The following is a 27,369-nucleotide window of genomic DNA, read 5'->3' as shown; positions in this document are numbered from 1 at the left end:
AATTATAAACAGCCTCGATACCGAATACAAAAAGGTCAGCGAAGTAACATTTCAGTGCCATATTGTAGTCGAATGATTGAACTGTTCTCGGAGAAACATTAATTGACACTCTGCTATTAGAAAAGTCTGAAATTTTACTTTCAGGATGTTTTGGGCATTGTTCTAGTGGCAGCCCAACCGAAACTTTTCGTTCAAATATATTTATAACATTACCTTGTTTTTGACATCGTTCACTCGCTTCGGGATAATGGCCAGTAGTGATCCATCACCCGATATAAACTGAAACAGAATATTGTAACACCTGCATTGCTTTAAGTATTATGTTAGTGTACCTAGGCCGATGACATATAATTCGTCTTTTTAAGTATTCTGTAAGTGTACCTAGGCCGATGAAATATAATTCGTCTTTTTGAGAGCCAACTGCACAGAGATATCTAAATTATTGAATATGGTATGAAATTTGAGCCACGACTGATGAGGGAGGGACAGTGGGAAATTCAGACCCCATTAATTAGATGTTACACAGTATCTCCGTATCACCCGGTTGGTAGTTATTAACGATATGTTGTGTTAAGATGAAATTCCCAGCTGAATGAAGTGTTTTGTTTCGAAAATAGCATGTCAGGATTTCGTTGTCCCACAGGTTTTCATGATAATGTTTATAGAACTTGCCACGAAGAGGAGATTAGAACTTGCTCTATTAGGGTGAATTCTTAAGTGAGTAACCAATAATCATGCCCTTGGGTTACAAATTGCAATTGGAAGACTGACAAACTAATAACATGTCACTGTTTTGTCAAGAAGACAGGCATTTGAACTACATCCGGAGCTATTTCTTCGATGGCACTTTATTTTAAACAAATCTAAGCCAAAGCCTCTGTGACTTGTTTTGATCAGTGACTGTTCACGCAGATATACATCGTCTACGCACACAGTCTAAGTAGTATTACAAAATATACGTGTTGTGCAAATACCATGGGAACAATATTGCCAGAACATTCGGAAAAGCACGAAACTGCAATCAATTGTAAACGATGTATGAACATTATTATGTATTTTGCGATGTATTTTGATTTAAAAGGCGACAAAAAGAGAATATCATGGGTGAGAGTTGTTGCGCATTAATTATTCCAAAAATGATAGTCAGGTATACCATTCAATAACATTGTAAAGAGTGATCGAGATAGAGAATTCATACTCCGGTGAATCGCTAATTATTTTATGTACACGTGGCTTCTGTTCACGCCAACGAAACAACATGTAGAAGCATCTTTGTCATTCAAGTCAGCTGCAAGAAAATTAAACGTGTAATTCTACAATGAAATTATGTTAGAAATTGCAGGTCTGAAGTCAATTCGTTGGAATAAGCTTAGTCGGAATTCCCACCTTATTTATCTAGTATGCACATTTTTGTGTCTTGTTAAGGTGGTTGGATGGATGGATGGATGGGTGGGTGGATATATTTAAGATAGATAGACAGACAGACAGACAGATCATGGAAATTCCATACAAGTGATGAAGGGTTTACTTAAATTACTGCCGCTAAAAACGTGTGTCAGAATCGTTTTGGGAAATTCTAACAATGGAGTACATTATTATTAGAGGAGTTCGAAATGTACCTAAACGAGTATTGCGACACTACCTACGTATCAAAAGTAATGAAATAATATTGTACAATCGTGATATCTAATGGTAGAACACGTAGATCCTATTTACTAGCTAGAATTTGTAAAGAAATATATAAAGGTATGGATTTCAAGATCACATGTCGTGGAGAATGCCATCTTAATGAGCCAATTACATTTCAAGTAACGCATTGCGCTCTCAGTCAGGGACTGTTCACATAATGGGTCTCTCAATATCCTGGTTCGTAACGCAGCTGCCTGCTCATCATGCTATTGTCCACAAGTAGACTTTAAATGAAGGCTTTTCCAAAAAAAGTCGAGAGTACTTGCTAGCTTCTACGCTCTAATCAAGCAATGTTTTGTGCCAGTCTCGCATTTGTGTTTGTCTTCGTTTCCTATCGGAGAGAAATGCGAGACGATGATTAGAATATCGCATGGTTATCCCAACTTTCAGTCTGAACTATAATATTAACAAATCTCGAACAATTAAATGCTAATGAATTTCCAACTGTAAGTTTTTTTTAAAATTTGTATGTCTACAATCTTCGTAATTATTCATATTCATCAGTAAGAGTATCCTACTCGCTCATACGCGTAATACTTTGAGCGCTTAAGAGTTTTGCCCAAATATATATTTCTACACTTATTGTTCACATCTAAACTATGTGGACGGCTATGTGGGTTTGAAAACAATCATGTTATTTACATTCTTAAAAACAACTTTACTACAAATCAATCCAATAATTTAAGAAAAATAGGTTTTCTTTATGAAAGGTTTCAGTTGTAAACCTAATTTGCATATTAACAGTCTTGGACACTATGCACCATATAAAGGTCATACATCAAATTGCAGGTAAATCTGCCCAGTACTTTTAGATTTGTTCTTCAAATCAAAGCATTATTAGTATATTCTTGAATCTTGATATATGCCGCCGTCTAGAACAGTCCAACTAAATACTCAAAGAAATATATCACTAACGTACACCGATGAAGTTTTGACGTTAAATTGTTCACACACACACACACACACACACACACAGACAGACAGACAGACAAACACACTAATATAGATATACAATTCACCATGTCTGCAGCACAGTTTTGCTTAGTGGACCCGTATACAAAAGTTTTTAATTTAACTAGTGAATCGAGACTTGTGAATATTAATAAATTGTCCCCCTCATATTTCGTTCCCTCTTTTTACTATTTTGTTTCCCATTTTCATGGAATCTGTGGATAATGATAAAAAATATGAGTTCTAGTTTTCAGGTTTACATGCATAACATAGGTTGGTTGTTTGATTGCCACGTATATATAACGACCTTCCTCAAAACTTATCAGAAATAAGCTTTAGAGAAGAATTATAAATGTCAAACCAAAACACAATTTTGTATAATTTGCACTGGAAACCAATTGCACTTAAGGCGAAATACTACTTTTTAAGGTGATGTCAAAAACACCACAAAAATTATTATTCAACATCTATGCTTAGTGATAATAGGTAGAAAACAGGAGGTCACCTTACTCATTTCCAAGGTAACAATGCATGTAAAGATGTCATCAGAACTCATAACTTTTAGCCTTCTCAACCTTTTTTGCTCAGTATTTCCTGTTAGGTTCGAATAAGAGGCAAATTCTTTTGACAAACTCGAGCTCACTGTGGTGAAACCAAGCCTGCCTTGGTCACTCGAAGATGTATAAACCACTAATTATGCCATATACTACTATGATGCTGAAGATTTGTCAATATAATTATGTCGAGGTGGAGGAAACGTTGTCAGTTAAGACACACTGTTTTACATATTTTTTCACAGACTAGATGTGTAAAGAACAAGCTCCAATAAGATTAATAGATATTAACGAGATGATTGTATTCATGGCAAGGCAGGCATAGCGAGTTATTCAAACTGAAATGTGTTTTCCTTCTTACCAATATACTACTACAGGAAGTCTCATTAGTACATTGTCCATAAGAATAATTTCAATAGACTCTCTCCAAGAAATATTCAGTGCACGGTTTGTAAAGTTCTCATCAAGCCTTATCTTGTGTAAGTCGTGTATTTTAAAAGGTTTGTCAGTGTTCAGAACTCATGACTGACACATCTAGCTAGTCAAGTAATGCAATAAAAGTAGATTGCAATGAAACTAGTTGTCTGAAATGAAATAGCCTCAGTCACCATGGACAATACAAGTGAGGAATATGTTTATTCTTATATATGTGTGGGTAATTTTTTACGGTCATAACATGTTTTCCACGTTTTAAAGTCAAAATACATTCCAGACAAATTGGAATGTCTATAAAGCTTATTTCCTATTTCACTTAAGCACAGTTTTGTAAGTTTATAAGTGTATTCGAATGACAGAGTATACTTCAGGGGATGAATGATACTTGACAAGTAAAACTTGGTTGACTTAGGGTGAAGGCTCCTTGCATCACCATGTAATTATTCTACGTTAATACTGTTCTAGTCATTCTATAATGAGTCAATAAATCAGTAGCAAAACAACACGATTATGTTAACAATTTAGTAGACTTACAGTTCTTCTAAACTGAATTATTGAAATTCATGGAAACATTCAACCTCTTTAATAACCTGGAACAAAAGAGTACATGATTGGGAATAACAATGTTTCTGTGTATAGCTATTGTCGATGTCACGAAAAATCAATTTCGATGACTGAAAAATCTTATCTCTTTACATTAAGGTCGTGAACAGTTCCCTACATTCTAGGACATTTGTAGATGATTAATACTATATTAAAAATTACAGAAGCTGTGACTAGATAACTGTAATTAGGTCTAATAAAAAGGCGAACAATGAAAATTAAACGTGGATTGCCATCTTCCAATTCAACGTTTAATGCCCCCCTGTACGGTTTGTGTGTCTATGGAACGTTTTGTCCCCAAAATAATCGTTCAACAGTCCTAGAACGCTACCCCTAACGTGCACGATGCAGGTAGTTTCGTTGTTTGTTTCAATTTGCATAAAGCCATAAATCAGAGTTCCTCGCTCCTGTGGTTATCACATGGCTGCATAAATTTGATAAGGTCTATGCATGTTAACGCACAGTTTGCTAGCAAATTAAGAACAAGAGATGTCCCGGTTAATCATATGGGTTTTTTCTGATGTAGTTACCTAGGTAATATTTATTTTCATGTCTAAACTTGGAATAAGCTCCGATCACTTATTGAGAAGATTGGATTTCTCAGTATTTTTAACATAGATTGCATCGTTTGAATTGTCTCATTAGAGCAAGCTGCCACGTACACCTTAGAGATAATAACCCAATTAACGATGTATTGTGTACAGTTGTCAATCTCCAGATATATTTCGATAACTCCATGAAATGAATAAAAGGAAAATTACCAAGTGCATGAAATGACCAATTCCAGTATCACATAAAGAAACGTGTTTAATATTGGTAACATCAAAACATTGAAATGTAAGTGATATTTAGTCAAAGCAGTAAGTAACATATCAAGATTGACGTTAGACAAATAACTATCCGGTGACAGTATTGCAAATTGCATTCACTAAATATTCAAAAACAAGTAAAATTCATCTACAGAAGGAAGTTTCATTTGGAAAATATTCATGAATAAGCACTGATTTAGTGTCACCTTGATAGCGGCTCTTCATTACCGTTACTGTAAGATTATAATCTAGGTTCTAATGGCATAAAAGGTGATAAAAGATCTGTGTGAGATACAACACCCCCCCCCCCCCCACACACAAACACATATTGGGGGTGGAGGAATTTAATAAAGTATGATTGTTGCGTCTTAAACGTAGAGATAACTAACTAAAAGTAAATCACAAGTTTAATATCTACATGGCAATGCCCACTATCAAATGGCAGTGTTTACAATACAAGAACAAAGTAAGTTATGTAAAAGGATTATCATACAAAAACAATATTTCACCTTTCAGGATTTCCAATGTTTAATGTCGTGGCATACATTAATATTTATTAATATTTAACGTACACCCACCTTATTCAATATAGAACTGTTTATCCCGGTCCAAAAGGCAGTCTCAGTCTAAAAATTATTATCTATAATTTATTTGCTGTTTATAATTAATCGATTTTCCCTTTTATCGGTTATTGCTCCATTTAATGTAATCTAGCCAACTCTTTGTTCATTTGAAATCAAAAAATACAATATTCCAAAATCATTTCCAAATGCTTATTTTCAGTATCATTTTATGTTTCATTTCTATTCCATGTTGCTTCGATTCAGACAGGAGTATCGTTTGTGGATGATTTAAGATGATGTTTCTGCATGAGGTGTGAATTTCAATATCTAGATAGTCACCTGTCATTACAAATATTAAATTCTGTGACAATGCCTTTTGTACTGTGCCTGGGATGTACTCATTCATGTGACTCCTGAAATATGTAAATGTTTACACTCCGACAGATTAGTTTTTTTCTATACATGTATGGGTTAGCCATTTATGGTATTAGAAACTCAGCGTGTGAGTAATGTTTCGCTTGTTTAGGTGGACAGGCTTTGTCAAACTGTCCGTCTGTTGGCTTTATCGCGAGGCGGCAGTTTGATAAAGCCTGTCGATCAGTAATAAGTACCCTTGGTTGTGGTACAAGAACGTCTTATTATTAATAGCTAAGTGTTTTTCATCTCCGAGCTCGGGTTTGTTATTCTGACATGTTTTGGGGAACGTTCCGTAATTACAAGGGGGGGGGGGGGCGTGGACATCAAGCCCAGTCTATTCATTGTTTATATAAAATGTGACCATCCCCCAAATCTCCCTCCTTTTTTCCTTTCTCAAAAGCATGACCAAAAATAGCAGCGATAGGACCCTCACTTTATTTTCTACAAATACGATTTATGAAATGTGACCCCCATTCTAGGCCCTTCCCCATGTAATTATTGCTGATTCCCTTATTCACTAGGTGTCTAGTAAGTGGCTGACAAGTGTTAGCGTCGAGGTACATTCTAAACCACCTGGGGGTTAAAGGGAATTTGGTTTACGACAATGGGTGTTATACCTGGAAGCCGATGTCCGTTGACAGGGGCAACATAGCATTAACGCGAATACAGGTTATGAGAAACTCAGATTGGTTAAAACTAGGATTTGGTTAAACTTTCGTGTTTAATAAACTAAGCTGATACCGCCTAACAGGGAAATTTGAAAAAATATAATTGTTGGATCACACATTTGTTTACGCGAGGAAACTTTAAAATGCAGTTACTCTTAGACTATGGAGTAGGAGGTAGGTCTCTCAACTACAGGGTCCTGGTTTCGAATAGAAGCCGAGGCAGAACGACAAGGTAATTTGATAACCAAATACACAGTACAATAAGATATGGTATGGTTGAAAACTAGGTAGAAGATGTGAGCAAGTGAAGGACAGTGTGGAAGTGGTGCTGGAGGTCTGAAAGCCTCCGTCACCTTTTTATTTAATTATTTGCCCCCAACGTTTCCAAGCCCCTGTTAAAAAAATGTCTTGCCCCAAAAATGTAATTTCTCCCCTTTCAGATCATAAGGTATACTCTAAAGTGCGTACGATTGCCCATTTCATGAACTGGGCAAAATTGCCTACTCATTTCATGAATTGAACAGTTTCACCGTTTAATCATATCTCTGTTATAACTAAACTTTAACTGATATAAAGTCAGCAGAGATCGTAAAATATTAATGGTTCAACTTGAATTGTAAGCAAAGGGATTGGTAATGTTAAACAGTGAATGGGTATTGAGTCGTGACTGAAATTCTATGCATCTATACAGACTTTCAAAAAAGATGTATGTAAACCAGTGCAATGTCAACTTTTGAAAAGACACTAATTGGCTCATGGCACGAAAAAAAACGATAATGACCCCTGAGCAATTCACAAGAGGTGCTTGATAACAACTTGGAGAGTTTTAACATACTTTCAAGATTGAACACTTAAGAGACATTAAAGCAATTACAAAGGCAGGTCTCTGCCAAGAGCTGTTATTTCAGCCTTGGCAATTTGTACATAATTTTTGTCATCTTCTAAAACATTTGCTGTTCTCATTTGTCTGAGATAGTCTCAGACTAAAATCACTCACAATATAATTTTAACGTCTTTTCCAAGATTGAAATTATCTAATGCACATTGGCAAAGGTCCCTGGATTTGTATCTAAGCACCTTGCCAGGTGATTTTTGAAATATACTTATTTAACACTTACGAACACGTCACGGAATAAGTAATGATTTCCATTGTAAAATGGGGATAAATAACATTGCGATAGATCAGAGAGACAAAAACGGCACACGATTCACCTTAATGAAATCAGCAATTCTAGGCGCCGATTTTGTTTGTATTTCGTACTGTTTTCAATATGTTGCCAAATACCAAGAGACATTAAAAATACAAGATCAATATGTTTGATTGATTTATTCATACATTTATCACTGCTAATTTGTTGTGTACAGTAGAATATGTTTGTATGCATGCACGGTCTATGATTATAGTGATTATAAAAATGATTTTCTGCTATCATCTAAGGAAATAGTTTAGATGTATTACTCTAAGTGTTCAGATCCCACAGCAAAGCCATGTCAAGGAAATGCTAGAAATTCAGAAATAATATGGTATGTTGTGTTTAGTCGAGCTAGGTTGAGGGGTATACCATGTTTCCCATGGGTTAATAACTAGCTAAAGGTCATAACGTTGTTCTTGTCAGAAGTCGTATGTGTTTCAGGAACAGAATGACGAATTTATGATGTTCAATGAGCATGGTGCCGACGCTCTAGGACGCTGTTTCACCGATGTATAAGGTGGTACAGTGAACAGCCAATTCCACTCTCTTATTAAGAAGGAAATAGAATGTAAAAAGAGGTACAATACACCCACTTCGGCACTTGAAGCCTACCAATGACGCATTATGTAACTTTATATTTTTGCTTGCTCCTGAATGTTTTCCCATACAACCAGCCATTCACGATAGTCACGCTCATGTGTCTTGTGGGTCAACTGGAAAACCTGTATATATAACTTAAATGTACTGCTGTAACTGTATGATCATTTATCTAATTTCTTGAAAATGTGTTTACGATATTAAGTCAAGTATACATATTTGATGTAAATTGGACAAAGACTGCAATATGCTTTCACTCATTGAAGGTATAGGCTACCCTATGGAAAAATTAAACGACACACTATATTAATATAATTGACTGATGAATGAAATCAGCATTAGATACGACCAACTAACTAGAAACTGAAACGTTAGAACAATGTTGAAAACTTTATTGTAGTGGCAGTATAATGCATAGCAGTCCTCCGACCATGGATGAATACTTTTGGGACTTTCTGCGTATCGTGTGATTCATATATTTAGATCTTTGAACAGGATATGACTTTTGGGCTACAAGTTTGTGGACCTGTCAACGAACACATCTTGGTTTAAGGTGACAGTTAGGAATGTATAAGGCACTGCGCATTGCGAAAAGACTTTCGTAAAGGGTATCCTTTCAATCGGCTGAATTGTTATTCTAAGGTAATGTATTCCGACACAGTGTGATTACTTGTAGTCTGGGTTCATTCATGCAAGTAATCCAGCAAATTATTGTAAGTAAAACTACCCTAGCTACAAGATCGGTTTCATAAAAGAGAAAGCTGACGTTTGTATATGACAGTTGCTTAGAAAGGCAGTTCTTTCATTCAAGTGAGTAAACGCTTAAAGTAGCTTTATACCGTAACGCTAGATCTATTTTGATAAGTGCTTTTTCAGAAAACATTACAGGGGCTATGTTGCATAAAGACAGAGAGACTTTCACATTAGGCGGTCACACGAACTTGTCACGTAGAAGATAAGGATCTATGAATATTGAAATGGATCTAGATTTACTTTGTCAGTGCTTTTCATCTACAAACGACATTTTGACTCTTCCCAAAATCAAATTATTCTATCGATAATCTGCTGTGATCCGCTCATAAAAAGTGTGTCTCGCTGAAAAGAATATTTTATGGGGATAGAAATATAATAAGTAGTGCGCATGTAAGCAGTGTTCAAACTATTGATGTAGTATACGTCACCTAGGTGAGCGGTAATTGCTTTGTCCAGTCGTATATTATGACAGCAAACGTAACTATATTTATATGGAGCATGTCTTGTATTAGAAGAATGAGGAAGCTAAAAACGGAAGTATGTTCAGATTGGCGGTGTGCAAGTGGAAAATGGAGTAATCTAAATATTAAGTTGTAGCGTGGATCGTTGCCATAATAAGATATCTCTGTCACCAAGTTCATATACATATATCTTTATTACACTTTCCTTGACAGAGAGTTCTGTTTTCTAAGTGATAAGCTTAGGTTAGTGAATGGTGTGTGCCCTTACCAATACATGTCATGTCACAACTATGCCTTCACGTTATGGCGCCGAAATTTCCTGTTTTCTATCGTTCTTTTATTCTGTAATTGCCATTTTGTATTTCAAGAGTCAAATGACTCCCTTTTGAAGTCTTCCTGCTAATTCTAAAGATCTGCACACACTTTTCATCTCTGGTGCCATTTTGTGTACACAGAATTTGAGAGAAATTCTACGGCGATTGTTGATAGAATAATTATTTACCGGTTCCGTAGGTTCCAGTGGAAAATCACGTTCGGAACCTCCATGCCGGAAAATCTAGACAGAAAACTAAAGTTTAATCGTCATTTACGGCGTGTTATTAGATCTTGTCAGACAGACTGAAAGCCAAAGAAATATTAAACTTGGTTATGATCAACCCCTGAGTGCTGATTGTAGAATCTGATCAGTTTCCATTGTAATGCGAAAATACGACCCTATGTCAATATCACATTTCTTTGCACTACATGTCTTATAAAGTTGTCCAATGCGAAGATTTGTAAGATGTTAAAGATAAAGACATTTTGCAGATCAACGATGTGAATTCTGAGAGTTGTTAGCAAAAATGAATAAACAATTTTCAAAATATTCAATATGCTAGCGTACCTTTGTCATACACACATGAATTGATACTGTACATTGCTAATATATATATATATATATATATATATATATATATATATATATATATATATATATATATATATATATGTTACACCCAATCTATGAAATTGCCCAATTCATGAAATGGGTAGGCAACTTTGCCCAGTTCATGAAATAGTCAATCGTGTTGCCCAGGTTATGAGTGGGTATTGTAAGATATGCTCAGTACTTGAAACGAGCATCTTTTATAGGACACACACAAAAAAGAATAAGAATCAAACAACTTTATTATCTTGTTTTTACAAACTCATCACAGTGACTTCACAATTCTTATTTTATAATAATTCAGTATTTCTTGTGTTTTTAATAGAGTTCGATAATCAACACCCCAGTTCAAAACTCTTCCCCATAAAAATTAATTTCGCTCCTTTTAGATCATAATCTATACTCTCATTTGCATAAGGTTGACTATTTCATGAACTGGGCAAAGTTACATGCACATTTCATGAATTGGACAATTTCACAGTTTGGGTGTAACATATATATATATATATATATATATATATATATATATATATATATATATATATATATATATATATATATATATCCCCCTTTAAACAACTTTTTCCATGTTTAAGTACTACATTGCGTAAGGTGTAATATGTACAGTGTGTACCTGTATATACACTAAAACATCTTGAATGAACTGTCACTTCTTGTTAATGAACATAAACATGTACATACTCCATCAGACGGGATGAACACGCATCTAGGCCTAGCGTCAAGTGAATCTTTATTGAACAGTTTGACCATTAAGGTAAGTAGTCAGCCGCATTTAACACACAAGGGAATGTTGATCAGTCTGCCATGTGTACGAGGTGATTTTAATTGTCAGATTAGTACACGCTATGTACACACCTGGTGACCTAATCGTCTCCAAGTCATCCACAGGGATCTACGGATATTTCATCTTTCCAGCTATACAAATTATTGAATTATCTCCATCTCGCATGTACATTATAAACTGACAAATTTATATCAGCGCGAAAAGACAATCTTGCCCACGTGTAATTAATAATGGACTGTCCGAAAACTTACAGCCAGTTTCGGATATGAAAATATTTGTTCTTGAAGATGAATGTGATCAATGTCTACACAGCCTTTGCAGCGAATGTTTAGTGGTATATGTACTCTCTATGCTATAGCTTTAACATTTCGCTATGTATTGTTAATGTTAGTCCAATTGTGAACATTGTGTTTTGTTAATGATCTCCCATTGGAAAAAACTAAATCAAATATTTACTGGAAATGGTTAATCCATGGAATTAACTTTCCACTAATTTTTCATGGCACTCCGTGTACTGGCTGATTGTCTTCTTATTTCCAGTGACAGTTAACGTCACATCTCTGACAGTACAAGTTGAAAACTGAACTTCAACTCTGTACCACCAAAGTCATTGTTTTGTCGACATGTACATTTAAATAATTGTATTAATGTAAATGTTCTTCGCTACTATTCATATTATTAGCATCCATCCATCTATCCATCCACCCACCCACCCAACCAATCAACCAACAACAAACTAGAAATATTGAACTTGAATGACTCGTTATGAACATTGCTCACCACTGGATTATCAACACACATTCAGATATTCGGATTTCTTCATCCCTAACACATTTAATGACAAACTCCTTTACAAAAGTAAACTCTGATCACATAAAGTGTCTTTTGACAACTAGAAGACAACACTTTCACTTGTGTGTGAAATGATACAACTGGTGAGAAACACAGAGTCTGTCGGTACGACTAAGAACATCTTGCAATACCCAGGAAAAAGAAATACTTCGTTTCTAACCAACTGTAGTTTCCGTGTGTTGTTTTCAATGAACGTATTGTGACGTTAGCTTGTCTAGGGATATATGATATAACTTCTACAGTCCAGCAGCGACAATATCCATGACAATGTGGAGTCATGACGGGCAAATGGTGAGAGTGGCTGGCTTGGAAGCTGCCGGTTCCAGGTTCGATCCCCGTCGCTGCCCTTTGTTTTTGAATGGCTAAAGTCTTTGGGCAAGATTTGAACCACGATTGCGCCTTAGGGAACCCAGCTGTATAATTGGGACCTGGTAGGGTAGACCTTGTAATATGAATGCTTTAATTATATGCTCTTAGGCCTAACAACAAAAATTGTGTGGTTCCGATTACGCTCAATTTTAGAATAGGTGGGGTAGGTAGATTTTTTGTTTTATTTTTTATTATATATATTTGTTTAATATGTGAGTGTCTAGTTCAGGTAGTATGTTTTCCGTTCTTTTCCATATGGTCTCTGTGTTATTGGCTTCTTCTCATCAGATTCTCTACAGATTGGAAGAACATTTTATATTGTCTTTCTAAGTTGATAGCAGTTTCCTCATGCACTATTTCTTGCGAGACTTGTTCGCGATTTTATTTTAATTTTTTTTTCTCGAATACGTAAAATAAGTTTGGGGTCGGCGTGAAAAAGTAGGTACGGTCGGGTACCGGAACCAAACAATTTTTTTATTAGGCCTTATAGAGGCTGCAATTGATTGTTTGCTCCCCAGGGAGTTGAAGATGTAAAGGACAATTGTGCCGCTATAGATCCGTGCCATGGGTAATAATTGAAAAGCACTTTAGGTCCGTCATAATCCAAGGTATTCGGGAGAACATCTCACCGACGCTTTTAAATTAACATTTCCATCAGATATTCACTAACATTGATGCGCAATTCCATATTACAATTGAATTGCAGCAAACCTGACTGGGGAATAAATCTAGCAGGCGACTGAGCTTTCTTGATAAATTCAAGTAGTACTCAGGATGGATACTTTCGGCGGAGTTGCACGTCCTTAGTCTTTGTATACCGAGTTTACGACCTCGGAGAGTGTTATCGAGCATTGCGCGATTCGTTTAACAACGAAATTGCTTCATTCAGAGCGAATGATTAGATCTCTGTTGATCTTTGCAAACATACGCGTACCTTAAAAAATGTGATATTATGTCGGCGACTGTGTTGGCCATTTTATAGTTGAAGTAAACTGATACACAAGGTATTTTACCAGCTAGTAACTCTGTAAGAATCATTAACTGTATTAAAATGTGACCATCTTTCATCATTTACAGTTTACGATGACTTTGCTTTGTATACATACAACATATGGTAATATCATGGAAAAATCCGGGTCATCGCTACTGTAGTGTATTTGACACCATTATCTTTCCCGTCAAAGACTGAACATCCAAGTTATTAACTGTAGACTACAAGTAGATATATGTTATATACCTGTACATGTACAAATGATCAGTCTGACTCGATCTAGGTGACCTGAAAATGAAATGCTGCATGCAGTCATCCTTCTCGTTTGTGTGATGGGAACTTGCCATGTATCATAGATATTTGCTTATAAGTCATCGACCAAGTCACGATTTCATCAAATAGGATCAGATCTAGACATTGAAATAATTTTGACGAGTAATCAGCATTTTGAAAAGTTACTTATTATTGGGTGCTCTTATCCAAGGAAAATATCGCCTTCGAAATTACAAGACACATTGATTTACCCGCGGCATGCTTAAAGACGCCGGATATCTGTCGAAAATATAGTTAGGAGACAATATGACCATAGGATGATCTACGAACTAGTCTTTATGGAGAAGATGTCACGATATCGCAGACAGACAGGCAGGCAGGCAGGCAGGCAAGCAGACATATATACATACATATATACATCCACAAGCAGACGACACAAACACGTATATACTAGTATCTATACATACGCGTTGCATGTTATCTGTATATATCACGACCCAGGTTTACCACTGCCCATGAAATTGAAAAATTCACATTGGGTCTACGCAGGTGAGTAGTTCTGTCATGAATACTTCTCATTTTGATTATCATACTTCTAACTTGAAGTCAAAAATGATTACAGCCCATGTACATAGATGTAATTGGGATTCCTGTGGAGGTTCTACGTCTTCCTTCGACATTCTGCCCACTCACTCTCCGTCACAATGTGATGAGCAATTTGGACTTTTATAAAGGAAACGAAGTGGTATGTCAATTTATCGTTTCATTCACACTCAATCACATGTTGTGACGTCGCCACAGTTTTACATTATAACCAAATCTAGAAGTCTCATGGACCCGAATTTATCCAGGTAGTAAATCTCGCGTATTATGAGCAGCAATCCTATAAGTTGAGTCTGTACGTACGTACGTGTGTGTGTGTGTGTGTGTGTGTGTGTGTGTGTGTGTGTGTGTGTATATTGGTGTCCGTCTATTTGGAGGATAGGATATCCTTTGATTATTAAGATGATTGACAGTGCAGTAAATATACACAATTAGTGTAATATAAACACAATATTAAAATACAATATCTCTAAACGACAGTATCTAATTTAGTGGTCATAACCTTTCCATGACATCAGACAGCACCAAGCCCAGCCCACTTGGTTACAAAATAAAGCCCATTTCTATTTTCCATACATGATGAAATATTTGTTGGTATCAAACACTATAGTAGAGTTCAAGCAAAGGGTGGAATTGATAGACTGGGCTTTAAGTGTATATAACGTACAGAACATATTTATTGCATTTTGTAGATGTATGAACAGACTTATTAAGTGTGGTAGTATGTATAATAACATGGTTACGATGACACTACCAACACTTATGACGTAGTGATAACGCACATCCCCCGCTTATCATTCTGATAAAAAGCAATCGCAAAAGAAAAGGAACAATTTTCGAAATAATCATAGCCCCCTGATAGGCGAGTAAGTCAATAAAATTTAAATTCTTCATTATAACTGTGTAATCATATGTCCCCAGTCCACTCAGATTAGTAATCACTATCGAAAAACAAGCTTCAGTTGGGAAAAATATGATTTGAAGAGAAAACCTCGTCAGCAACTGTCTCCATAACTCTATTCGATCCCTGTTAATAACCAAGTCACGATGTTTGTTTTCCTGTGTGCCATTAGAATAACAATCACTTTTCCCTAGTTTCTCGTAGTAGACTACTTATGGTGGGGGAAATGCGATGTTATCGTGTTGCAGCGGATACCACTATGCTTAAATCCCTTAGTGTATATGACTGTGATTGGCTGTGTACTTGAATTATTATTTCGTTAGAATAATATGCTAAAACATATTTTAAAGAGTGTCGAGGTGTAATGGGACAAGGAACATATTGTATTATGTATTATATGGTATTGTAGAGGATTAATCAGAAATGGATATGGATCAGGTTCTCCATCACATAACTACATGACGTTATCTGAGAAATAATTTTACGAACATACTCTTATCATAATTTTGGAATAGAAAAGTGTTCATCTCTTCGTATATACTTAATGCGTTTAAGTAGGCCCGGGTAGGTATTACACTGATGTGCATTGCATTGCATTGTGGGAAAATATTTTAATTTGAAAGTATATTCACATGCAAATTTGGCCAAGCAAAACTGACGAGTCGCACCAGACTGTGGTATTGTTGCGTGTTGTATGGGAAAGGATTAGTAAAATTGTCCGCAATCATTTCAAGTTAATATACATTTGAACGATTGCTTCAGCTGCACATTAGACTTCAGACACCCAAGTACATCCCCAGTGACTGTACCAGAAGCATAAATGCTTTCTACTTCACTTGGTAATCTAGACTAAAGCAACACCGTGCAAGGATCGGCCTTTTCAAGAATTTAAAAAATAGAGGTGAGTTTTATTTCTGTACGTTTCCAGAAGTCCTGCTGAGTGGGAGGTAAAAAAGCTTGTGGATCCAGTTTTCTCGTCATCATCATCTTCAGAATTTTGATGTTTTGAATATCGCTATTCGTTGTCGTACTAATTTTCATTTTCAACCCATCTATCGGGCCAGGCAATATTTATATTGTATAGTATCTATACATTAACAAGCATTAGGTGTACAGGTGATCAACATCACTTGTAGAAGGTGTAATATTCCATGAAATGTATTCCGTTTCATCAGTTTGAAAACAAATTTCGGACGTCTAAATTAGTGAAATCCACATATTCTTGTGTGTATCGCCTTCTAATTTGCGTATATGTAGTCGAGAACGTCGGCTTCAATGTTTCCACCAATGCTGGAGTCATTGGTTAATAATTCATAGTTCTATATACACAGGCACACGGGCCAAAGTTATAGCTTAACTGTAATATCAACTTAATTACTTTAGAGTTCATATTATAGTACAGTGATTACAATCTTTTTATAGTTCCACGTTCGTTTGTTGTGAACGTAACACAGGAATGTTCGCAGGAGTCAGCATTAGCTATACATATGTATGGAACAGTCAACAGTCTCAAGACAGTCTGCTAGCCACTAAGGGTTTCAGTTGGATGATAAATACGTCACATTGCTTGCTAGGTTATTTACTATCATACATTTTCTATGAAACTAACCAAACAACACTGATGCAGTATTGAAATGGTGAACCCAAGTGACTTTGTGGATTTCTCCGATGGCCCGAAACCATCTCTCAAAGACTATACATAGTCGTTAGGCAGTGTTGTGATAAAGTGTTATAATTGGGTAGTTTACGTGTAGTCTAACTAGAGCAATATACCTAACGAGTATTGGGAGATAAGAAGTCTCTTTTCGTCATTTTCTTTTCAAGTACCAGCATTCACTGCATGACGGAATTAATTCCCAGTTTCTTAAACTCGTAACGTTTGACTTTTTTGCGAAGAATGCGTATACATATATCTTTACAATTGAGTTATACCGCTGACGTTCAATACTGTTGGTACAGTATGAATACGTACCCGAGATACAATAAATTTTGCTATATGACACTATCAATATGTTTTCATGTTTTTATTAATATATCTTTTTTACAATATGCTGAGACAAAGAACATCTGCCGATAATGTAACTCATTACAGTACATAAACATATAGTATGATGGTATCAATTCAAACGAATAGGAAATTGAGTGATGTAAAACGTGACTTTCTGGCTAGCTGCATAAAACAGATGAGAAGGAGAGTCTGAGAGTGAAACAGAACAATGGTTTTATTGATTTTCTCTGCGTCGGCTGAGTTTTCCAATTAGAACACCCCCCGAAAAAAAAAGAAAAGGAAAGAAAAGTGAACGTCACTATATAGCGCAATGATTGCAACTTGAATTATCGGTCAGGTATAAGTAGAATTAGTTCAATGGCACTACTGCACATCTCCCGAGGTTAGTTTGATATGAGTAACTGACCTATATGAGTTATACTTATATGTAGACTGCGAGTCAAGTGTGTTTGAATTGTAATACGGAAAGCAAAGTTTTCTGACAATAATTACCGCAATCAATAATCTCCGTTGTGGAAGGGTGTTTCGTTCATTCCAATAAACACGGCGTTTGAATGAAATAGTGATAACAAATATTTTCTATAGATTACAGTGCTACAACATTCAATAACAATAGAGAATTGACTCAATGTTTTCATACCTTGTACTCACCAGGATCAACAATAGGAAACTTGCCATGATTCTCAACGTATCCATGGATACTGCATATAATATATCTGACGCTATCGTTGTGAATTCCGGGACAGATACTGGTAATGGAACTGTCGATGATGATGATGATTTTACTTGTGGTGTTACTGGCAATCCATATTACGTCGGAGGCTCTATAATTTGTATAATTGGTCTCCTGTTGAACGCATCTTTCGTGTTTGTCTTTTGCCGCGTGAAGTGTATGAGAACTCTAACGAACGGATACTTAGTGAACTTGGCAGTATCCGACATGTCATTATTGTTTACAGTAGTTCTCTATTTCGCGATAGCGTTGTACGATCCAGAATACAGACCTCACCCATTTCAATGCACTATTACATTTCTGCACACCGTCTTACTTTTTGTGTCTCTCTGGATGGTTACGATAGTCAGCATAGAGAGATACCTCGGCATTTGTAACCCTTTGAAAGCAAGGTTGTTCAACACTAGAGGTCGGGTCGCGGCCCTCGTTGCAGCCTCGTGGCTTCTTGGCATGGTTTGCGCTGTTCCGAAGGTCGTATACTGTTCGATAAAACCAACGCACCCAGTCTTGGCTAAGAGGGCAGATCTCGCCGTCTGCGTCGTCTACATGCTTGTGTTCCTATCATCGATGATAACAGTAGCGACCATGTACTCCCTCACGGTTAAGAATTTTAAACATTCAGTCAAGAAGTTACGCAAAGACCGTATCAACACGAGAAAGTCGGATGAAAGACAAGTTCTTGTAACTTGCATGGCTATATCAGTGGTATTTTTCATCTGCACTTTGCCGGCTTTCTACAAATACGTCATGCAGGTGATCTACATGGCAACACATGTGGTTCCAGGCGGAAACTTCTCCATTTGCATATATGCTCTCAACAGATGGCTGCTGCTCATCAACTCGTCTGTTAATCCTCTGATATACACTATCACCAGCGCTCGCTGTCGACGAGCTTTCGTACAAGCGTTCACTTTCAGACCCTTGCGTCACAAATATACCAGTGCACGCAGATCTTCAACTACATGTAACAGCAATACTTTGACAACCAATGTCATTATTGATCCCGAAGATATGAAACGGAGAGAGCTTATTTTGAAGAATCTCAGCATTTAGTTCAACAACGCCCAACAAAATACTGATAAGTCATTTTCGATTAACAAATTCATATTTCCTCGAATTGGAAGTATTATGATTACTAATTTTTTTGCCCCGTAGCCGCTCGGGATGTGTAGTCGCGATCGACTCTGTGAATGGACTTCTTCGCTAAGGTTTAACATTTTACAAAGGAAGGGGCGATTTAACAACCATCCATCCTTAAAAGCAGCATCCGGAGCTCCCATACTTTATGTGGGTGGGTGCCAGTCAGTCTGTCTCTCTGTCTGTCAGTCCCGTGTTTGTGAATGCGCACGCTCGTTTGTATGTTTGTTTGTTCATTCATTCGGTCTTTCTAAACAAACCCACTGGGGCACTCTCAGTTCATTTAGTTTGAAATGGAACCGTCTAGGCTTCTATCTGTAAAGTAATGATATAGTTGTTTACTTCAGTGTTTGTATTTTTTTGGTTTTTGTGTAGTCCATACACTTGGATTTTGTCTTCCTTTAATTTCGAGGCATTCATATCGTTATAATTCACAAATACTTCGTTAGTCTCCATATTTCTGAAAATCTGAATCTGCTGATCGGTTTGTACTTCTCCGTCCGACCTGTTATGCTGAATATTATTAACCTATGAACCCTCTTCTTCGCCAGAGCTTTGATATAGTTTTTGTTCCACGAATTAGTGATAAATTCATGTGAAGGCCTAAAAAATAATTGCTTGGTTCCGGTTACCTGACCCCTCCTAGTTTTTCACTGCCGATCCTCAACTTATGTTTACGTATTCGAGAAAAAAAAATAAAATCGCAAAAATTGGTGGTGTCACGAGAAATAGTTGATGCGGAAACTGACATCAACTTAAATGTCAATATAAAACTGTTCTTCCAATCTGTAATGGCTGTACATCTGATAGGAAGAAATAAATAACGCAGAGACCATTTGGAAATCAATGGAAAACCTGATCTAGACACCCACACAAGAAAAACAATATAATGTAATAAAATAAAAATTCTACCTACCCCTCCTATATATTCTAAAATTGGGTGTAATCGGAGCCACATAATTTTTTTATTATGCCTAAGGCAGCGTACACCTCAGCAACAATCAATGCTTGAAAACTAAAGTTATTCAAACATCTTACATGTAATACTGTGCGATATGAACGATTGTCCCTGGTCCTGAAGAAAAAAATAAATCTTTCATTTTCCCATAGAGTCAACACCGTATTCGGCGGCCATTTTGAATCTAAAATAGTTAATTTTAAGAAAATGTCGATCTTAATTAAAAATAAATGTTCACTGTGACCCCTGTTTTTCCTCTTAATCCTAACGGAGAATAGCCTTACTTTTTATATTACAAAATACTTAATATCTTTTATTTGAGAGGCGCACTCCAGGTTAAACACCAAGTTTAATTTTAAAGTCTGTTGTGATGTATTCTTCTTCTGGCAATGTAGTATTACCATTGTTGTGTTATTAAAAATAAAGGTTTACTCCTTTACAATCTATTGTGTACTCTCGTCTTGATAGGTAGATATACCGTTGGGAGTTTGTTGGTTTTTCCTATTATTAAATGCGACAATATATATGTCGCTCTGACGTTTATTAACCCTTGGCACCCATCCATCCATCCATCCATCCATCCATCCATCCATATATCCATTCATTCATTCATTCATTCATTCATCCATCCATCCATCCATCCATCCATCCATCCATCCATCCATATATCCATTCATTCATTCATTCATCCATCCATCCATCCATCCATCCATCCATCCATCCATCCATCCATCCATCCATTCATTCATTCATTCATTCATCCATCCATCCATCCATCCATTCATTCATTCATTCATTCATTCATTCATTCATTCATCCATCCATCCATCCATCCATCCATCCATCCATTCATTCATCCATTCATTCATCCATCCATTCATCCATTCATTCATTCATCCATACATTCATCCATCCATTCATTCATTCATTCATTCATCCATCCATCCATCCATCCATCCATCCATCCATCCATATATCCATTCATTCATTCATTCATTCATTCATTCATTCATTCATTCATTCATTCATTCATTCATTCACTCATTCAATAAATAACCGAACGAAAGTGATCATTATGGCATCCTATTATAATTTTAAATTGGTAAAAACCATTGGGACACATTGGGGATGTGACAAGTTCGTAAGTGATATTCATCTTTAAAATTTAAAATAAAATAAATGAGATATATCAATTCAACACGATGGGTAACGAGGTTAGATAAATTGGAGGTACTGTTTGTTATGACATATTTAGCACAAAACAGTCAGAAATCTCTTAAAACTTGTTCACCACTTAAAAATTGTTAATTGAATATTGCAATGTACATGTGTATTAAATAAAGAATAATATTCAAGTTTATGATATCACATTTAAAAAACGAAAATGTGAAAGACTAACCGTTTCATGTTTTGCAATTTCCGAAAGGACATCAGAAATATTGGATACTGGAATGGTTTTAGTCCCCCAGGGGCCTCTCCCTAGGGGGCTATAAGAATGATCCATGACTGTGAGCGTTGCCCATTTCTGTCTCTAACATGTGTTAGTCAATTTCAAGCAGCCTGTTATAAATGTTACATACTAAATGAACGGACATACGTACGTCACTTTATATCAAACATTTTAAAATATGTACCCGAAGGACGTAACAATGTTATGAAATCACCTATAACACAATAAGAAAAAATACGCCTCTAAGGTCAGCAGGGAATTGCCCTATTAACGGGAGCTGTAATATCTAGAGAACCAATGAAATATGTGTACCTATGTTGTAAAGTGGCAGCAGACTTTAATCTTCAAGTTCAATTGCAAGTTGCAATTTCCACAATAACATTTGATGTTTTGTACAATGAGACACCACATTCAAGTGTGTGTAAATACAAATGTTACATGTATAAGGCAATGATCTTTCATGACATAAATATTCATGGTCAATACAAATGTCGTTCCAAAAGTTTTGTACATAGAGACACCATTCAAGTTAACTTTTGTTCTATATTTATGATTGACTGGAATATAGAAATCCAGTGATTTAGCCTATGGAACTGATTTGAAAAACACCTTCTCTGCAACTATAGCTAGTTCCAATACGGGCTGTGCTTTGCACAAAGGGATAGATGATTAAGAAAGTTCTCTCTTGAAAGGTTTCTATGTTAAACCTTTCTTTTATCTGTTCGGCTACCGTGCTACACAAAGGGGAAATTGAAATGGTTTGTACGTATGAACAGATAACCCCAAAGTTTATAAGAATAAGGTAGTACAAGTACCTAGCAATTTACATAAGTTAGTAGCACCATGAAAAGCTACTTTAAAGTATAATTAGATCAATATGGAATACGTTGGTATTGTCTTTCTTTCACACCCTGTCTCGCTGATTCTGTATTAAGGTTTTATGGTTACTTCTATCATCTTTCCGCTGCTGTGTCTCTGATTGGCAATTGGCACAACTAAACATTTACTTTATTCTTGGTTTAGGTGCATATGATTTGCTTAAAAGTACAATATATTTGGTTTTATATGGTAAAAGAGTTGACTTGTATATAACGAATGTGTACCCGTACTTTACAACAGTATTGTGCAACGTATACAATACTTGGAAGTATTTTCACAGGTTTAAAAAACACACAGTTACTGCAGTGTACCATCAACACTGATGGTTGAATTAGAACTACATCATGTAGGTTGCAAAACAATTCAAATCGTGTAACTCAAAAGATATAGCTCTGTTACAGTATGGACTATGACTACAGCTGACATTCATAAAAAAAGATCCAGGAAATTCGCAGCGTCATTTTGAATTACCTGATAAATCTTTCATTTTATAGGATAATCAATATACACTTTACATATTCGACTCTCGTAGGTGTTTTCCCCTTTTGAACAAAATCGTTTTAACTGATGTATGTTTTGTAAGTAGTTGTAATCAGCAACGTGTACAAAGGTTAGCCCTGAAAACAACTCCATTATCGGTTTGCAACCGAACACAATTATATCTTGACCAAAATAGACGATTCTAGTGCAAATCTAATTTTCCTTTCAAAATGATCCAGGATATATACAGATATCTATTTTCAAAATCGACCAGCTGACAAAGTAAATCGTCATTTGAATTGTACATTATATAAATAGCAGAATATCCAACTTGGTTAATCAGACAAACTTCACATAAGCAGTGTAACAATTCCACTCATTGATTTCATATACACAGCTGTTTCTCAAATTTACAGATGGTAGTACAAGATATTGGCATTGCTTAAATGTTTCTACCGCTGGCGTTTATTTCATTGTCTGACCCCACAGTACGTGTCGTGTCGTTTCATAGATTGCTCTCTATAGGCGTCAAGTTTCAACTTGTTTCAGATATCGTATACGATATTGAATTATTGGACATGTGGATTTACTAGTAATGGGTATGGTCAATAAGTTTAGCTAGATGATCATGGTCTCGTCTAATACATTAACGCTTGTATATTTGTTGATATATTTATTGCCTCATTTATTTTACAATTTATTAGCCCGGTTTTACAGTTTAAAGGGCATATATGAATTATATATATATATATATATATATATATATATATATATATATATATATATATATATATATATATATATACATATACAATACATGGCGTATATATATATATATATATATATATGTGTGTGTGTGTGTATGTGTGTGTGTGTGTGAATGATTGATTAATCAATATGATTTAAAAGACTTCTTTTTTTTAAAAAGTTTACAGGACGAATATTTAAAAATTTTGAATAATACAATGCTTATATTCCACATACATTTATCCGATGTGTTGAAAACATATCTTACTGTTATATACCCTGGAAAGACTGCAAGGGAGTAGATCCAGAACTTAACGCAAATGACCATAGCAACGGAAAATCGTAAATTCAAATTTCTTTCAGTCTTGCTATTCAATATATATGGAAAAAGTATGTTGACTCCTGTTATCTGCTCTACTAGCGTATTTCTAGTCGATGTCGATTGTTTTCGTCAAATCTATCTCACGATCTTTTTTTTGCACATGATGTCAAATTATCACGCCATGTATCAAGCGATAAAGACAGCATACAATCTGTAAACGGTTTATTATTAATTGGCTGGCCGTTATAATGAGATCACACGTCTGTTTCCCCCGAGGTTCTGTTAGTTTTCACGAGAGTAGGTTACTACCGTAGGCTTTGACTGGACGAAATCATTAAGGTATCATAGTTGCGCTAAGGAAAGTTAAAAGCCAGGTCCTGTGCCATTTCCCTAGTAGTGAAGGTCATATTACTTCAAAACACAGTATCACTAGTATGTCTAGCCTCTACACTTCTACAACGTAGGAATGTTAGTGAGATTTTTGTTGAGGTGGACCATAGAATATAGCAGTGATAGTAAGATTTTTGTCGAACGAGGCGAACGTTTTGTTTCATGGATGAAATACATCAAGCAACAGAATTTCAAGCTGACTGACACATTTCAGACCAAGTTCCTGTTTGAGTGTGCAATCTCAATTGTATGCAGATGTTTCCATTTTATATTGCTATTGTAGTTACATGTAATACTTGGGAAGAGAAGATAATAAAGCCCCATCAAATACATAACATGTTATTCAATCTAGCTACCCTTCCATTTTCCTGTTCATAGAGTAAACTTGATACCTTATTCTATGATTTTGACAGCAATTAGTTGATGTTTTCTTCACCAACACATGTGTGAGATAAGACATTCTCCTGCCCAATTCTCTTAATTGCCGCATTTGGAAACACTCGTCATGTAATTCAAGAAATTAAAATCGGAAGTCATTGATTTATCAACTTATGCCAATCTGTTCACACTTGACAGCATTATTTCTTTAATTCTTTTAATTGTGACTGACACGAGTTGGCTTGAATAAACACAATCATTTAAATCGAAGCATACTGAAATTACAAAAGGTCAACATACCAAGCAATGCATGTATTAGGTCCTTGTCAATCAATACTTCATTTCAACGTATGAGACCTCAAGAAGTCTTCGATTACGTATCAAATTGTAAACATTATTCGAATCACCTTTGTCCAGATATTTCTTTACATTTGATAGACGATATGCTTCAAACACACAAAGGGGTGATGAGCAGATCAAATATCTGTTTACAAATCAATCCCGTCATCAATACTTGTTATTAAATTTGCCCCTCTGTCTCTCGCGAGGATCCAAATTTTAAATTCAATAAAACTAGGTTTACTCGACAGGTTTTAAAAAACGAAATTCAGAAGCGAAATCTCTCTCTCTCTCTCTCTCTCTCTCTCTCTCTCTCTCTCTCTCTCTCTCTCTCTCTCTCTCTCTCTCTCTCTCTCTCTCTCTCTCTCTCTCTCTCTCTCTCTCTCTCTCTCTCTTTCTCTCTCTCACTCTCTCTCTCTCTCAAACATTATTTCTTAAAGACATCTCATTGATTTTAGAAAACTGAGTATGTTTATTTTGTCACGTAATTGCAACTGAAGTCACGTTTCCTCTTGCTTCAACCTGTAAGGTAGATTGAAATGTCAAACAACCTTCTGAGCTTTTATGTTATGGAGTGATCATTTGTACCCCTTTGACATCCTCAGTGGGATATAATTGGGCCGTAATTATGCATTATTATAGTATTTATATATTTTCTTTTGGTTCGTCAAGAAACTTTGACATGCCTAGAGAAGTTCAATTATATATAAAAGTATTACATTATTGTTATATACATTATTTTTAATTAGTTTCCTCTACAATTTAGTCAGTTATCGCCTTCTATTCTGGCATGCACAACACAATAGGTAGTCTTCCCTTCCTTCCTCACGCTTTCTAATTATACTTCCTTTCTTTTCTGGAAATCCCCTTTTCATTTTGCTACCTAAAATTATAATTCCTTTTGATTGGCGTTTACGTCTCTTCCTTACTTTATTTATCTTCTTTCCTTTGCACTTCTTAGCTCCGCTATCGGCGACAAAATACTTCGATATTTGATGTGCATGTCCCTTGGGGAGAGGTTATTCAAGTTTGTTCATGTTGATATTAGTCGTTTAATTGAATTGTGTGGGTATTTTTCGTCAAAAATGATAATTTTGACTCCTTCTCTCAAACTTATGGTCGGATTGCTTTGGTATATTGTGTGCATGTGCCTATGAGGAAGTCTATTCTCATTTGTCTATGTCCAGTTGATACAAAGTATTTTCTATTTTTACCATTTGTTTTTGGTATATTTAGTTAGGAATCACCTAAGCTCAACCGAACCACTTGAGAAGATTTATCATATCCACTCATATTTTATTCAGCCTTTGGTATTGTTTGTCATTGGGTATATATAATACGATAATTTAATACTTCTGTGGTATATGTCGTAGCCATGACGGTTCGCGCGAACATTAACGTGATATCATATTAAGTGTCAACTTGGAGGTAATAATTACACTTTCTTTTGAAATGCAGAGTTGAATTGTGGAAACCCTAAACGGGGTTATGGCCACCCTCTCGACTTAACCCGGAAAGATGGAAACGACATGTAAGAGAGCTTTATAACACAAGATCACTATACCTTTTCCTTGAGCTGTAGATAGACCTGTAGATTTGAATGGATCTCCTATATCAAAGGAACCCCGCAATAAATTTAGATCCAAATATTCTTTAAATAACAATAACAGTTGTCAAAAGAATGATTACTTTCGATAGATCTTTGCATACAACCATTATCCACAGTAAGCCTGGTCTTTGAATGATTAGAACATTTCCTTCATGCTTCACTGCTATAACGTTTGGAGAGTTCGGATGAATGGCAAGATATCCTTTCAAGTCTGCAATATAGACGTTACTGTAAAAAACGAGTAACTAAGAACGATAGACCATATAGGATAATATTTATACAAACAACTTTATAAGTTGTCATATTATGTGCAACACTTCTAATTTGGTCTTCAATTCAATATCATATAATTTAATAATCCAACAGAACTATTCATCTTCAAGATTAAGATACACAAAATTCCACAATTCACATATCAGAACTAAAATTCTTTTTCAGTGTTACCCCATCCATATCACACAGAGTGTCTTCAGTGTTTTCTCCCTACAGTGGTATATATATTTCAGTTCATCTCAGTTTAAATGGAA

General features: G+C 35.7%; 1 protein-coding gene across 1 annotated transcript in view; it reads left to right on the top strand.

The window, feature by feature from the left end:
• The window catches only part of LOC144433845 (somatostatin receptor type 5-like), a 42,634-nt gene extending 23,428 nt beyond the window's left edge, over nt 1-19,206 (top strand). Inside the window, exon 3 of the mRNA XM_078122266.1 lies at nt 18,075-19,206. Coding sequence (XP_077978392.1) covers nt 18,075-19,206 — 1,132 coding nt within the window. The remainder of the gene's footprint in view (nt 1-18,074) is intronic.
• Nucleotides 19,207-27,369: the final 8,163 nt, after the last annotated feature.

Source organism: Glandiceps talaboti, chromosome 1 (assembly GCF_964340395.1).
Source record: "Glandiceps talaboti chromosome 1, keGlaTala1.1, whole genome shotgun sequence".
Classification (NCBI taxonomy): domain Eukaryota; kingdom Metazoa; phylum Hemichordata; class Enteropneusta; family Spengelidae; genus Glandiceps; species Glandiceps talaboti.
The sequence above is the reverse complement of the archived record's forward strand: the minus strand, read 5'-3'. Positions and strand labels throughout refer to the sequence as shown.